This window comes from Homalodisca vitripennis, chromosome 1 (genome assembly GCF_021130785.1).
Source record: "Homalodisca vitripennis isolate AUS2020 chromosome 1, UT_GWSS_2.1, whole genome shotgun sequence".
In the NCBI taxonomy this organism is placed as follows: domain Eukaryota; kingdom Metazoa; phylum Arthropoda; class Insecta; order Hemiptera; family Cicadellidae; genus Homalodisca; species Homalodisca vitripennis.
In genome coordinates this window covers 95,183,900-95,201,162 of record NC_060207.1, presented here as the reverse complement: position 1 = coordinate 95,201,162, position 17,263 = coordinate 95,183,900, and the positions used below count along the sequence as shown (strand labels likewise).

The following is a 17,263-nucleotide window of genomic DNA, read 5'->3' as shown; positions in this document are numbered from 1 at the left end:
TCATTTGTCAATGTCTTCTAAAATATGTTTTTATATCCCAGATTCTCCGAGACATCAACTTGGTAACACTTAATTGTAAAGGCAGTGGTGCTCACCAACAGAAGGGGGGCTCTCCGAGTGGGCACGGCCATGTTGGATGGATGGCGAGGATCGTTTCAGCAGCCGTCCCCAAGTTGCCACATTGATATTCATCTGCTTAGCTCGAGGGAAGTTCTTCACCTGCTGCTTGAATATCTTGCGTTGCCGTTGTAGTTTTGGTTTCCGTGAGATCATTGGGTTCAAGAACTTTATCTGATAAGAACAGTCATATTCCAGAAATGTATGCAAACTATTTATATCTTAAGTATAATGAATGACAGTATAATGTTCAGAAAATGCTCAATAAAATTGTCGATTGTTGAGCCTGTTTAAGTCTGGACGTAAATTAGCTAATTTAGTTTCAAAACTTAACAGAGCAGTCTGCAATTAAAATGAATTAACAATCATAATAAATATACCATTCATAATGTGGTTTCGAGTAAACAAAAGTAATCAAGCAATGAATTTTAGTAATATTGCAGGATGTTTTTTCCAATACAAATTTATTGTTAATATACAATGTGCTATTTTTAATGCTTGAACCTAATATCTGAAGCTGGTAAGAATGCAATTTTATTTCAATTGTATACATGCAAAAAGAACTCAGGACATCAACTGGCAATCATTTTCTGATATTTGAGATTAGAAATTTACAGCCTTTTTACTGTCTCTCTGAAAATTCCAAACGTTTACTTCTTTTTATGAGGCTGGTGATTGCTATGAATTATCTCAACTGCATAAATGTGACAAAATTTGTATATGATTGTCACAGATACCCAGCTCATGTACTATCCTGTAACCATAAATTGATGTAAAACGTCATTCATCATCAACATCTGTAGGTAAAATAGCTTCAAACAGATCCTAAATACAAATGGGAACGCTCTCATAGTACAATAAAAAATGACATCATACTGCTTCAAAAAATCAGACGAATTTTTAAATTCTATTCATACCATAATTAAAAACTGTTGACATTAATTTTGACTGATAATATTAAGAAGATAAATTCTTACGAATTAAAATTAAACAGAGTTTAACCGATGGAGGATGATTTTTGTACAACGTAGAAGCATCATTTTCTAGCCCTTCCATGAAGTTTTTAATTACCTCAGCAAAGAGTAACCCTTGGGGCTCCAGCTGCAGGGCCATGCCATGGCGAATGTCATCTATGAACTCTTCCAGTCGCAGGAACTTGACAGCGCAGAGAGAGCGCCAGTCACGCCAGAATACACCAATTTCTAACTCTCGTGACTTGTCCAGTTCTATCGAGAACCTATAACAAAAGTAAGGTGACATTTCTCTGCCATATCTAAAGTAAGCATCCTTTATGCATGAGTTTTTTAACAGAAACCAAACCATGAAATAATTACGTTTGTATGTGTACTTTTTTTACAACCGACATAACTAGCAAGTTATAATGTTAATAAATCATGCAATGAAGATTTTTCATTAATTGATATAAAATACAGTGCTATAACTATCCAATTATAATACTTCACAATTGCATAGTAGGATAGACACAAAATAAACAGTTTTGAATCGGATGTAGTTAAATGACCTTGAATTTTATCTCAGAAAAAATTTTTAATTTTAAACACTTTTACATCCTTATGTTTAGTTGCAGAATATGGTAGATGTCTCAATTAAGAAAATATTATTAATACTTATTCTACTGCTTTTAGTTTTTCATTACTATTGTTTCTACTTTTTAATTATTTAAACCATGTAGCACAAACAGTTTAAGATTTGTTTTTTGATCAAAAATAAAAATTGTTAAAAAAACAGCATTTGGATACACATAATAATACTTTTTAAATGAGACATCTTTCATATAACTATACCGTTAAAAATAAGGGACAAAAATTATATTTGGTTGAGGTTTAACATTGCTTTTATGGAATTAAAAACAAGTTGGCTGTCAGTTAATCTGACTCTTAAGATTGTTAATAACTGAAATAATGGTGGAACTTTCAACTAGAAGACTATCTCTTGCTTGCTACATCACTGTTGAGTTAATAAGCGATAATGCTTATACACTATTGTGAGCTTCAAAGTGACTTTTACTGTTGCTCTTTACTTAAGACTAACTTTTTTCTAAATTAAACAATAATGCATGTGTATGTTAACACCATCACTGTATGCATAATCCAGACGACACGGATAAGGACTCTAGTGGGTTGATATGAGACAGTAGACCTCTGATCATTTTGTCTAATGTGGCTGACAGCAGGTCGTATGATAAAAGGCTGTACAATCCAATTAACCCACACTCCATGTTTAGTTGGTAAATATCAGTAAATTTAATGGAAAGATGTCGTTCACACCAAACAGAATTATGTACCAGGTTGTGACCGTAACATATTAAAGTATTATAGCAACCATTTTTTCCTGTACACACAACAAAAATACTGTAATGTACAAATCAGTGGCAGCAACTTTCACAAACACCTCCAATATACTGATAACTAATACGGTGGATACAGCCGTCTGGCAGCACGCAACATGCTCTGCCAACCAAATTGATATAAAATTCCTATTTCACCAGCTGTTCAGCTGCTAGTGTGAACTACTGTACAATTGTGTGTTCTCAATTAACTTAAACAATGTATTTTGAAACACGTCAATTAAGCTACACTGCCAGTGGAGATCAATAACATCATTTCAGACTTACTTATCACATCAAATACATGACATTAAGACCAATCTATAACATTTTTAAGCACTTATTGATTCCATTCTAATTTATATAATGTAATAGTATCACGGAAACGAGCGGATAATTTGGAGGTTTGGGTTACAGGTCTGCTGTACTTGTAAGAACATTGAAAGATTCTGGATTTAAAAGATTTGACTTTTATCTGCAATTACGATGATTATATGTGACTTATTAAAATATTTAGAACATTATATACAGTTGAAGAATTTAGAATTATTAGCTAAAAACAACATCATCTGACCTCTGATCCCAGGCCTGTTGGGAACAGGGGCGCCAGCTGGTCTGGGCTACTGTCTGGTTATCCAGTTTGATCACTGCCATTATCTCATCTGCAACAAAGAACACAGCAACCTTATCTCTGTCATACCACAGCATCAGGGCTATTAAAGCGTACTTTCAAACTCCTTACAATTTTCATACTGTGTAGAAGCTTGTGATGAATTAATATTCTTTGGAGAATTATTAACAAAGTAGTAGCATAAGAAATTCAATATTACAAAGCCTGGTATATTCCCAAAGCTAATACATTTAAATTACTGATAAAAGGACCCTAGTTTGCAAAATGTATATATACTATATTTAGTTACTTCTTTATAAATTAATTGTAATGTTGTGGCATTTGCCACTTTTATTTTGTTGACTGGTCCAGTAACGGTACTGAGCCAACCTCCTCCAGATAACTACAGCTACAGTAATAGGTTGGTTCTGGAAGCTGACCAGTGTACCTTCTGTTCTTAGTACATGAGCACAAACACTTACTTATTTCCACAATGACATGCACTGTAGCAATTTGCTCATATCTTGTTAGATTGTCTCTCACTCTTATAAAATACATTCTTTTAATAAGATATCTTTGAGTATTGCTTGGTATCTTACCTTAATAAATGTGTTGATAATCTTTAGTAATATTAATTAAATATTATTTTAGAAATTTTATCCCAACATCATGCAAAGTCATAGTTTCATTTACCTATGTGTAGCACGCACTGTTAGCAAATTGCTCACAATCGGGGTAGTGTCTTGAGTTTAGGAAGGTAATGCACGCCCCTGCAGTTAGTCAGCAAATCCTATTGTATCGAAGGTCACATGGAGGGATATTTGACTGAGGATTTCCTAGCCTTCTTTGACGAAAAATCAAACTCCTGCATATAATATTGTAAAAATGTGGCAATTTGCAACGGGTGCATTTGCTTGTGCGTTAACTTGATTTCCGGTTTAACTTTGCTGTTCTTTTTAAGGCATATGGTTGTTTTAAATACCTCTCTTGGCTTCTAGCTCTTATACTGATCATATATACAATTGTGAGAAGAAGGGTTTTGTGTTAAGCTTAATTAAAGCTGGATGACTCACTAATGGTGTCCCAACCCAGCAAAAATAATATTTAGCCACCCCTATCCTCCATATAGGTTCTATTACCTCTGTGATTTAATTTTTAGGCCCATTGCATCCTCTAAATTCAGTGTCACATCATATCAATGTTTTAATGTTAATATTTTAATCAGCAATATTTAATTAATCTATGAAATGAAAAAATGAGTCCTAAATATGAATTTTGTAGAATACAAGAGAATAAATTCGCCATTTACTAATAGCATGAGAAATAGAGAGATTAGCACCACCATGTTTACATCAGTGTGTACTGTCGTTCAGTAAGCTCCAAAATGTGCAAGACAAAGCATTGTACATTCGCGCATTGTTCAATTATAACCTGAAACCATGAATGCCGCAAATAGAATAAATAAATAGAAAATCCCGTCAAGTGTAAAGAGTGTGGTGTTATAAGATTTCTTTGGGTGAAAAATTACTCAGACCGAGATTGATCATAAATTATATGCGATTTATGCCCCAAAAATTAGGAGTGAGGTGTAGTACATCAATTAGACAAATATTTTAAACCATGCAACTAAATTACAAGAGAAAATAATTCTGCTATAGAATGCATCAGCAGTCTATAAGTAGAATTGAGTTGCCACACCACACATTTGCAGTCCCTGGTCTATAATTTAAGATTTTTCAAAATATAGTGATAACAACATATTAACTGAAGCTCTTTAGAAACATTACTAACAAGAAAAATAGATATTTCATAGAAAATTGTATACTTTTATCTTAACTTTGTAATTGATTAAAAGTTCAACAACAAAATCAGCTTAGCAGATCAATTAGAGATCGGCTTTAGGAAACCGGTTGGCCACGCAGTCCAGGTTGTTGGACCTCAAGTAGAATTAGAGATGTGTGGGTTCTAAACCTGTCAGCGAACACTGCATTTTTTAATCTTATTAATACTATCATCTTTGCATTCTAGGCTACTAATTCTCTTCCTTATTCTGTTTTGTAACAGGCCAGCAGTCCATGAGGAAGGGCAGAATAAGGTAAAAAGAGGATTAGTCTCTCCTTAAAAAAGATAGTTTGTTTCCAAACGTTAACACACACATACATGCACACTCGCAAGCACGCACCCACACACACAAACATATTAAATTTCAAAATCTAACCATTGGTACAAATCCTGTAACTGAACTGCTCAATAATACTATTGTGAGAAAAGAACTAAAAAGTGTACTGTGGTAGATACTAACTGCTAGTCTCGTCCTTGACACTATAACTCTTGCTGGAGCTACGGCCAGTCACTCCCTTCACGAAGGATTTGAGGTCACCTCCAGGACTACTCGAGTTGTCCTTCTCCCTGCGAGAGCGACCCGGCACATCCTCCAGCAGGTCCTGACATCCCATAAGCCTGTCACAACATCCACACTCTCATTCTTTGTCAGAATTATGAAATAATGCCCTAACATTTTCAGAAAACAAATAACATAATAAATGTTCCAAATAAGCATGGTGAGATATGATAATCTACTTTTTAAATCTTAAGCTTTTGTTGTATGGAATTAGTATTGCTCAAACACATTCTAGTGAAACTTTGTGCACTGTATTTTTTTCCAAAACAAAACACTTGAACATCACTATAGACAGTTGGACATGATTTCAATAAATAAAGACATCTCCAGTAAAATTTAAATTTAAATTGCAATACTATTTAAAACTAAATATTTCAACTTAATATCTTTTCAACAACATACAATTTAAGATTTTAATTACCTTAAACCAATGACTTTAATAATCTATGGATGGTGAATGCCAAAACAATTACATTATTTGTTACACAATGTGAACTGACCTGACTTCCAGCTTGCCGGTGACAGCGGCACAACGACTCAGGCTGCTGGGGGAGCTGTTAAGGGGTTTGGCCGTGTCTCGAAACGGTTGCAGACTCGTGTAAGTGGTGGTGTAGGGCACAGGGCTGGCAGCCTGCACACTCTGTAGCTCCCGTTTGAGCTGTGCCGCAGCTGCAGAGTCAGGAGGGAGCTCCTGTCTCCGCAGTTCCAGTGAACATCGTAGCAGATCCAGCTTTCTTGACGATTCTGAAAGACTGGCCTGGGCCTAAAAACATTTCATTTTTAACTACTATCGTGGCTTCCATATTTCGACTCTGATTTACTCATTTAGTCCTAATTACTCATTTAGTTTGTAATTTAATTTCATGAAATGTCTTACTGAAAAATTCAAGACCTCTAATCATGTTAATTTTTGCTGACACATGACAGGTCTCATTATGAAAATTAAAACAAAAATTAACAAACATTGTTTCTTAATGTTTTAGTTCAAAATTAATTAGTATATATTTAGCACTTCAAATATTACCTCTCTGAAGTATCAACAACATGATACAACAAAAAGCAAAATAAAAATTTCATGTTGTTCAAAATTTGTACTGTTTGGTTTTCTTCCCCTGTTGTCAGATGTTTCTTCTTCTCATATATTCTACCCCACTCTCTCTTACATTTAAGCCTGATAATATTCTCATTACCTTTTTCTGTAAGCAAACCTCAGTGATGAATAATTTCAAACTGTAACACCCAGCGGAGATGACACATTAAATAACAATATAGTAGACTATTCTCCTGTGCAACACATTGTCATACACTACTTTCTTCTTACAAAAATACTAAGTTCTTGATCTCTCCATAAATGACCAATGATAGAAATAATTGATTGATATTTTAAATTGGCTTAAGCTTGCAAACCATCATTTTCCAATTATTTGATTTTATAAGGCAAACAATGCCCTTCGGAAAATTTTCAGTAATTATTATGTCAAAAAACATTAGTTTCAAGAGGACTATGGTGTAAAAGACATGTCTTAGTTCTTAGAACGATATTTCAAACATTTGACATAAAGCTGTTATGAAAAATAATTACGATGACTTTAAGTCTTTAAATTATTAGATCTAAGGTATCTAAATTTAGTTTGTGTGCTCATGGTGATGCACATTAATAAGATTCAATGTGTAAAAAAATTCTTGAATGAAAATTTGACCAGAGATAGAATTGATTCAAAATTGCTAGCCACAAAAAACTTTTACTAGAAAAGATACTTTATATACTAGACAGAGAATTTATAAATAACACATTTTAATTTATTCTTGATTATAAAAAAACTTAAATTTCAAAACATATTATGTCCAGAGGATGTTTGAATTCAAATCCTAAATCAAAGACAGGTTTAAAAAGCAAATATTTTAAAAACATAACATACATAGCAGAGCAGTTATTAAATGATAAAACGAAATATAATAATTTAAAACTATCAGAGAAAACAATATGCACTTATGTGCACAAAATATTTATTTATAATAATATTTTTAATTTATCTATGTATATTTTTAAATATATACGCTTACAGTAAGTAATTGGTACCTTGAACAAATTATACATTTTTTGTAGTTCTATATTTTATAAACTTGTTTCTTTTAATAACTATAAATGTGTGATTGTGCACCTAACTTTGTGTATAATAAATTTTGTACAATTTTTTTTATTTTTTACGGATGTTGAATTGAAAACTTTAGCACAATTATAACAATTAATTAATTAATTTTTTGAAATATGATGAATTTAACAAAAATATACTAAAACATACTGTTACACTCTATATTTAAAGCAATTCGTGGTATTAGCAGATAAGTATAAATTTAATTAATTCTTATACAAAAAGCTGAAAAAAGACAAAATGGGATTTTCATAAAGGAAATTATTAATGGCTGTCGGTTATAGGATTAAAAGTCTCCCTACTGTATGTGTTAAATGATACCAACTGAACTGAAATTTTCCACATGCATTTTCCAGTAAACATAAGAATAGCTTTTAATCAATAACATCCAATTTCAAGGCAACATTTTTTCTATAAATGGTCCCAATATTTTTATATATATCTTTTAAATTCGTTTTAATATGCATATACTGCAATGTATTGTAGATATAGAAATTCAGACTGTTCTCAGCAGAAATCATCCTCACAAAAAATGATCTCATTCATGACAAATAATTTACTATGATAAAATCATTTAATTCAGTGTTCTTTAATTATTCATTCTTGTAAGAAATTGGTTTAAGCTTTTTATATCTGAATTTAGTCTATAGTTGAGAATCTTTCACACTTTACACAATGAGAGAGTATGTAAATGCGAAACATCCATTTAGAGCAATAACTAGATTTGAGATAGTTCACTTTATTAATACAGTAAACAAGGAATAAATGGACACATCTCAATCAACATAAATAATTTAATAACAATAAATAAAAATGCCAAAAATGCTCCACTCATTCATATTTTATTGTATAAATCACAAAACAATTTTCAACCCATAAATATACTTAGAAATAAGATTAAGTATCACTAGCAATAAATAACAAAAATAAAAACAATAATAATACTTAAGCGATAGCATACTTAAAAGCTTATTATTATGACTAGATCAATTTATGTCCCACACACAGAAATGTGAATAAAGAGTAAAAAATGTTAAATCTTGGAAAGACACATTTAACTTTATCTAGTCTATGTGTGGCAACTTTATAATGCACAACCAATAGTTGATTTTAATAGTACAAAAACATGAAAAAGTAAAAAAATTAAATTACTAAGAGAACAAATCTATTGACCATGACTAAGCACAAGTCTATTTTGAGCAATTTGTAGAGTTTAAACATTACATTCTTAATACAGGTTAAAACAATCGCACAATTAATTTTTAAATGGAATAAATATTTCTAACCATTCCAAAATTCATTTTTATTTACACAATGTCCACCCAAGTGCCTAAAACTATTTTCTTGGCATTGCGTACAATTAATATCTCCCTTAAAGATACAAATTGTTCAGACTCAATCTACAATATTATGAAAAGATACATAGTTAATTTTAAGAAATTAAAAAATTGTACGTCTATGATAAAATATTTAACAGAGAGAGTCAGAGGTTATGCCTATCCTGCTTACTTTGATTGATAAGGTATTAACACAGTCTGTAGCTGATGACGACAGGAAGAACAATATCAAAAAGATGACTGATGAGCCTTTTAAAATAAGAAAAGAATGGTAATTGTAGTGAATGTTCTGTAAGATGGATGGCCAAATTTCGAAGACAAAGCCATGCTATAGATCCAGTATTGGATGCTGTAATACATGCTATAACCATTAACCATGTTAATGTTAAATATTTTAAATCATCATTTTATATTATACATTTATACTATAATAATTGTATTAAAATGTTCTTTTTTTATGATGACAGTATCCTATAATATCTACATACCTTATCTTATGTTTTCTTTTTATTATTACAAACATATATTAACAATTTTATGTGTTATCATTCTATATAAATAGCTGATTTATTTACAGACTAAATAAATGGGTATTTTAATATTTAGCTTGAATATATTGTTTTATTTGTATGTTTTAGAAGAATAAGGAAGGTGATTTATCTTTTGGACTCCAGAAATGACTTTAAACCAACAACAGATAGGTTAGGTCAGTACTAGGTGACAAAAATGTTATAAACATTTTTTACTTTGTTCTCATGATAGTAAATCATTTGGGAAAGAACATGAAGAGAATGAAGTTCTTCAAATGACTGGATAAATAAAAGAATTAAAATGATTCTATCAAACTGGCAACACAGGTTGAAAAGTTGTATTAATTGGTTAGAAGTTAGTGAAAGGAACATACAAAAGTAGAGAAGTATTAGAAAAAATAAAAAATTTTAATCTGGAGCAGAGGTAGAGATAAAAATGTACAAAGAAAAATATAGAAATGGAATTACGTTCTATGAGATTCCTGAATAGAAGCTAGAAGAATAGAAATGATGAAAGGAAAATAATTAATGATGATGAATAAATCAATACTACAATATAAGATAGAATGGGGAGAATAAGAAATGGTCTGGTCTCAACAGGATAGGTGAGAATGGATTTTGAGATAGTCTCTAAAGTGGAAATCTTAAAGATAGGATAAGAAACAGATAGGGTTAGAGTGTTGAAGTTTGTTATGCAGAATGAAGAGATAAGTGAAAGAGCCAACAACTAAGAAAATGAGAAAACAAAGTACCCCGAAGAGGACTATTTTCCAAGCAAACCTTGTTGAATACTGGTTGTACTGGTACCAAATTCTGGGATTATAATATTGATAGTAAAAAATTAATTTATTTTTCTCAATACTTTTAAAAAAAATAACACCTAACGGTATGGTATAGGATATCAGGAGTATAGTCTAGACTGGAGTGCCCAAGTCCCATTCTCCACTGCCAGAATCCTCAGTCAGTCTGTTCTGTAAAAGTGTATCCAGGGTAGCCTTCCACTTATCCCTTTCCTGGGAACTGGGCATGTCTCCCAAGGACCGAGTCCGGTTACGATAACCCATCTCCTCGTAATACTGCCTGCAGTTGTTACACGAACAGTCTGGGTTCTTTGATGGCCCCACATGGTGTCCTGGTTTCCTCAGAGTGCCCAGAATAGTTCCAAATTTTTCTGCCTTAGACATTTGATCAGATTTCTTACCCGGAATCGCTGTAAAAGGAGTTGTTACGGTTGATTCCAGTTTAGCCTTAGGAGGAGAAGGTTCTTTTACACCAAAAGGACCAATGTTATCCCGTTTTAAGAACCTGTGTTGAATCGGAGATGGTGCCGCAGAATCACTTAAACTTCCAGAATCAAGTATTTTACTCGCTTGTTTTTTCAATTCTGATTCGCTCTTGACAAAAATAATATCTCTACTGGCTCGCCTGACAGTGTCTTCTCTTTTGACATGTTTCAACTTTTCATCCAAGTCACCAAAAGTCCACCCCATCTCAGAGCCTGCAGAGTTTTCCGAGATGTCTGAACTGCTGTCGGTCTCCTCTTCCACCTCATCATTTCCCACCTCCCACTGAGGGAAGGGGGATCCTCGCCTCTCCAGATACTGCTGGTATCTTCGCTGCTGCATGTGATGTCTCCGCTCCTTTTCTGGTGATCTCCATGTCTTCTCATGGTTCTCAGCCCAAGCTTTCTCTTTCTGTAGGATCCGCCAGCGATCAATGCTGTTCTCATAGTCGAAGCTGTCTGCCCGACCCAAGCTAAGGTCACTCTGTCGGATAGAGTCGACATCACTGGTATCCTTCCATGAAGTTATGACTTCATCACTGAACAAGGCGCAACTGGAGGTGACATGAGAAAGGATGCTACTATCAGTCTGCAGACTGTCAGTACCCAAACTGACACCTGAGGCAAAGGAGCTCCTCTGTGACGGATAAAGGGAACTAATACTGGTATCTCCACCGAGACAGCTGTGGGAGCTTGACGCCTCACTGAGCGTTCTCCGCTTCTGTCGACATAAAGCCTGAGGTAACCTCTCATCTTCCCGAGTATGGACCACTCGCACCTCCTCTGACTCGAACACGGTCTGCCGTGAAGAGTCCGATGGGTCTTCAGCGTCCGACGAACCACTAGCCTCTGATCCTGTACAATATACATCAATGTGCACAGTGCGTGGCTGCTTCTTCTTGGCTTCACTTGACTGTTCACGCTTTGTCAGGAGAGGAGATCTTCCTCGCAACCTCGCTGGTGATCTTGACAACTTCTGCAAGAACAAAACTACACAGTTAAAAATGCTTTGTATACAATTTATTAGGGCATAATAATTAGATCAATCTTAAACATGCCTATACAACTTACTGTTTATATCAATACTGTGACTACATTTCAAAATTAATAATGTTAAATGAATACATATCTATTGCTCAATTTTAGCATGGTCCTAGACAACTTACAGTGTATTTTAAATGTGTGTGTATATATATACATACATATATATATATATATATATATATATATATATATATATATATATATATATATATATATATATATATATATATTAATCAATATCTTTGTGTATACATTCATATTTTGAGGATGACCACCAATATAGAATTACATGACAATGACAAAGAATTTTCAGGATTAGAATTAATTTAATTAGTCAATTTAATGGATGTACCAAGAGACTGTACAATAAATGTGATGAAATAAATTTAAAATTTGAACTTATTCAAATGTAAGGTTTAAATGAACAAAGTGTTCACCAATAAGAATTCTTGAAGAAACCGGTAATACTTATAGGCATTGCGTTACTATATTTTCAATAAAAATAAAAGAATTTTTTAAGCAAAAAGAATTTTAATAAAAGTTATGTGAAATAAAATTACCTGACACAACATATTATCTAATTATTAGAGCAAAAAATCCTTGATTTAAAAATAATGTTTACTGGTATACATTAATTTACAATTCAATAATAGTCATTATTTTATCCCAGTAAATACACTGGATTAATTAAATATTTAAAAGTTAATTAGAGAGGTTAAAAAAGCTGACAAAAGTAACATTGAAGTAATCTAAAATGGTCAAGTAATTGCATGTAGTTTCAAATCAACATGATGAATTAAAGGTAGCTGTTTCTATTTATTATTAAACTCGCCTGTTAAAATAAAAAAATATCTATAATATGTTTTCTACTAACAGGGCATTTTAGTTTTGCTGTCTATAAAAAAAGTAGAACAACATAAAGCTAATCATTTTTTCTTATTTGGTTTGTAGTATAAACTATGATTGCTGAAATTCAAGTAACCATTAGGCTATTTTATATTAATTCTTTATGTATCCATCTTTTGCTTTGAAACTAGGACTTTCAGAAACCAGAAGAGTTTTAAAGATTCTCATCTGTCTTAACTTATATATACATAAAACTACCTGACAACAAAGAATAAATTTACTTACACGGGGAGATTTATTTCCTGGCCGTTTCTCCTTGTCTTCATTTCCTGGCACCTCAAGTCTAGTGGGCTTATCAGGGGGCGGAGGTGTTGGGGGAGAAAATATCTGAGATGTCTGTGAGGCCACTGTCTTGGTGCCAACAGTCTTGTCAGGCACACGTGTGCAGAAGTGTGAAGTGAAGGTATGGGGTCTTCGTGTAGCAGTGGGGCTGAGTCTGCCACCATCACACACATCGCACTCTTTGCTCGGTTCACAAGACAATGTAACGGTATGGTGGCAGCGTGGCGGAGCATGCATATGTGCAGGGTCCAGCGTGATGTTACACGTGCTCATGCAGCGGCGGCCATACGGCTGTGTAGGCCTGCGAACAGGCAGACTGCTGCTGTCTCCCGGAGGTCGTGTGGTGAATACGATGTTGCCACGTTGGAAGCCGTAACAAGGGTGTGCAACTGCACGGGGCGACTGGGCTGGGGTGTTCCCATGGGAGATAGTCAGGTGAGCATGCACTGACCATTCCTGCTCGACGTCACTTGGCTTCCCTGCCATGCTTAAGCACACAGTTTAATGATTGTGCAGTTCACATTTTCACAATTCACAATTTAAAAACTGAAAAATGTCTTTCACTTTTAGAATTCTTTTCTACATAATGTTATGTTCAACTCATTATAAAAACAACAAAATTAATTTTGAAAATATTCTGTAAAATTGTGTTTAATAAGTCTTGACAAATTTTCTGAAACATTTCTAATCACATTAAAGAAAGATTCTAAAACATCTATACTTATTTTAATCTAACTTTGATTCTCATTTCATAAGATCAAAGAAATAAATATTTTCAGTTCTAAATTCCCACATAGAAATCATAAATTAGCCAGTAAAATAATTTGAACATCTTGTAAACCGACTATCCAATCTCAACACTGCACTACATATACAATCAATTACTCGAAAACAGTAAAACTGAAATGCACTATCAATTAGCACCGATCTAACCTAACCACTGGTGAAACTGGGTTGCAAAATGTCTTCCTGTGCAAGCCGAGTGAGCGAGCGAGTCCACTTCGACATTTTGGTCTCAGCTGGCATTGGGCCAATGACAAGCAGACGGCAGCGACTTCACACTGGATACTGGTGGACCTCACCACATTGGGGGTGAGGTCTGATTACATATTTTAGAGAAATAACAAGAGAATAGTGACAAGGAAAGGTGTGCAATCCAAGACTAGAAACAGAGTGATAGACTCGCTGTGGCAGAGCGCCAGAGCTATTCCCAGCCACACCCACACGCGTAACTGCACCGCAAATCTATCACACGCGTGCTCTCACAGCTGGTGTTTCCTCAGGTGTGAGCGCATTCATTTATTTTTAGACATCATTTTTATTACTGTTAGTACCATTGGGAACCCTAGAAAAAATATTTGTTTCATGTTCAGATATATAACATTTTAATATGTTTGTTGCATTCAAATATAAACTATTCTTTAAAATCACAAACACTCCAATAGTTTTTCTGCCATAAATAGGAAATTGTTAATTTTTAAGTTAGTATACAATACAAACTTTTAAAATTTTAAATGTATATAATAAAAATGTATGTAAAAACATAATTTTTAATGTAAAAATGTTAAGTTTTAAAAGTTTTTTTTACATTTTAATATGTATAGTTTATTTAAAGATTAACATTACAGACTGTAACTATAATCTAATAAACATTACTATGAAACCACCTAAATTAAACATGCCCTATCACTTGCTCTGAAATCTCATCTGTAAATGACGGTATTTAACTCTTGAACACACAGCAGTAACATAACGATGTTGGCAAATGCTGGCAGGTCATTTTCGACCAATGTAATGTTTTTTAAAAATAAAAACTGAAAATATGTACAAACAATTTGAGGGACATGTAATTGCAGATACATATAAAGACTTCCAAATTATGCCAAAATGTGTTTTTTCAGGCTTTTTTCAACCATTTATCACAAAGAGGAGTTTTACTTAAGAATACTTTGTAAGAGATCGCCCACCAAAAAAGATTGTAAATTTATATCCTTAATTTATTGGTACAAACAAAATACATAGAATGTTTGTAACATTCACCCAATAGACATTGCCATGTGAAGGAAACAGGATTTTTCCGGACATTTGCCATCGTTCAGTGAAACAAGAAAACAGTAACACTACGTTTCGAGATCTGCAATCTGATCTCTTCTTCAGGTAAAGAACTAACCTAATACATAATTACAAACTAGGTTGAAATAAACAAATCTTACTAAAGCGTTGTGGCACGCCTAGGTCAGGAATCACAACCTAAATGTTGTTTGTCAACTTCACTAACACTAAAGACATGCACTTAATACAAAACTATACAAAACACTAATCATTAACTAAACTACGGAATACAGATCACAATAGGTCTTCACTCGTCTACTAAGGAGCAGAATCCCTTAGAAGATATCTGGCAGTCAACTTTACAGAGATTTACAGTCTCCAACCAGCAGAGAGGAGCCATGTTGAGCATTTATTAAGAAATCATAATTAGGTATCGTTGCTTGTTGTTTATTTCAATTCCAATGTGTTTTACAGTTCATATATTATTGTAAATTGTGGCTTGTGAGATAAACTCTTCAACTTTATTATTAGAATATACATTGCAATAGTATGCATTTGGAAAAAATCTATATTTGAAAAATCTTAATTATATCTTTAATTACTTATTGTAGGACATTCAACATAGTACTAAAGTGCTTGTATTGAAAAGTGCCATTTTATAATTCTTATTATTTAAAAAATATCACACATCTTATAGTTATCATGCTTTCAAAAATTTTAAATGACCACTATTTTAGGTATGTAAATTATATTATTTTTAAACTTTTATCTATGATGTACACTAATAAGATCATTAAACTTGTTAAGTTTCAACTTCATATCTCAAACCATTTTGTAGGTACAAATCAAACTCGTGACTTCAAGGCCAACTCCCACATGCGAGAGCAGCACTATAGACGTCACAGCCATCCTGACTTGATGTTTTGTATGTATAGATAGCTTATTTACGATTTCCCTGTACTGATTCTTCTCCTTGTGCTTTCCATTAGCATTTCTGGTGTGTATCATTGTGTGACAGAAACATTCCTCACATTAAAGTAGGCCAAAGGGTTAAAAAGTTAGTGATTGGTTTTGTCTTTTACCAGTACATATCAAAAGCATACATGTACAGTTCACTTATATTGGCATATTTAGGTAATCCTTGAATTTAACTTAAAAACAACAAGAGACCCAGGATAGGGCCTGGTAATACTGCATGTTTTATAAAATGGAATTGCAAGCCAAATTTAGTCAATTATTTCCATAAACATTTTCTTCTAAACAATCTATTTCAATACACTGTCATCTACTGTTTAGTTACAAGTACTAGGTCTCTTCCACATAATCCAATTGTAACGAGTTTGCTTATTAGTATTATGTGTGAGACTATCAAAAGTCTCAAGAAACATTTTTACATATTCATCTTTGTCTAAAGAGCCTATAATGATTTGAACAAAGTCCATATCAGTAGTGATTGTTGATTTTCCAGGTCTTAAGCTATGTTGTACTGTCAAAGAGTTGATTCACTATATTTTAAAATTGTGAAATAATAAAATAAAACATACACAGCGCTCAAAGATTTTTGAGAAGAAAGACAGAATGGATATGGGTATAAAATATGAAATCTGATGATTCACAACTTTTTGAAATATTGGAATTACTTTGGAAATTGTTAATGCTTCACAAACATGACCTGATATAAAATATAAATTAACTATATACTTTTGTGGTTTGGAAATCAATAGTATAAAAACTTTATTACAGTTAATGGCATTTCATACAATCTTGTAGAAGATTAGTTTTAGGAAGATATAGTTATTTTAATATTCTTCTGTTCTGTCCTAGGTGCAAATGAGTTTTTTGTTACGCAATGTGCAGGGAGGTAGAGAAGTAAAATTAATAAATTTATTAACATTTGTACAATTTTATTATCAGTGATATTAAAGGAAAAAAATAATTGCACATTTCAGTTACTAGTAAAAGGATCATTTACTAGAATACCATTATGATTCAAAATAATGTATGATCTGTTATGTGAACTTATCCCACTTCCTCCTTTATATACTCAACATTTCTTTGGTTTCAAAAATTGGAAATGTTTTATGTACCTACTGTTTTGGGCTGCTTTCCATATTTTTAAATTTAAGTTATATATATATATATTGGGTTTTTTTTTGTGGTTCTACAAGAATGCACTGATCTTGTCTATTTTCAACCAAGCCA

General features: G+C 32.9%; 2 protein-coding genes across 4 annotated transcripts in view; both read right to left on the bottom strand.

Annotated features, from left to right (window-relative positions):
- Positions 1-17,263, bottom strand: part of LOC124367009 (serine/threonine-protein kinase N) — a 148,902-nt gene that overhangs the window by 27,305 nt on the left and 104,334 nt on the right. For all 3 annotated transcript variants that reach the window (XM_046823680.1, XM_046823689.1, XM_046823697.1), the window contains 5 exons: positions 5,976-6,238; positions 5,377-5,534; positions 3,039-3,126; positions 1,189-1,354; positions 96-291 (listed from right to left, as the gene is read on the bottom strand). In XM_046823680.1, coding sequence (XP_046679636.1) covers positions 96-291; positions 1,189-1,354; positions 3,039-3,126; positions 5,377-5,534; positions 5,976-6,238 — 871 coding nt within the window. The remainder of the gene's footprint in view (positions 1-95; positions 292-1,188; positions 1,355-3,038; positions 3,127-5,376; positions 5,535-5,975; positions 6,239-17,263) is intronic.
- LOC124367022 lies at positions 8,405-15,118 on the bottom strand. Its single transcript, XM_046823706.1, has 2 exons — positions 12,953-15,118; positions 8,405-11,753 (listed from the first exon to the last, which is right to left on the bottom strand). The coding sequence occupies exons 1-2, from the start codon at positions 13,493-13,495 to the stop codon at positions 10,410-10,412; spliced, it is 1,887 nt and encodes a 628-aa protein (XP_046679662.1). The 5' UTR covers positions 13,496-15,118; the 3' UTR covers positions 8,405-10,409.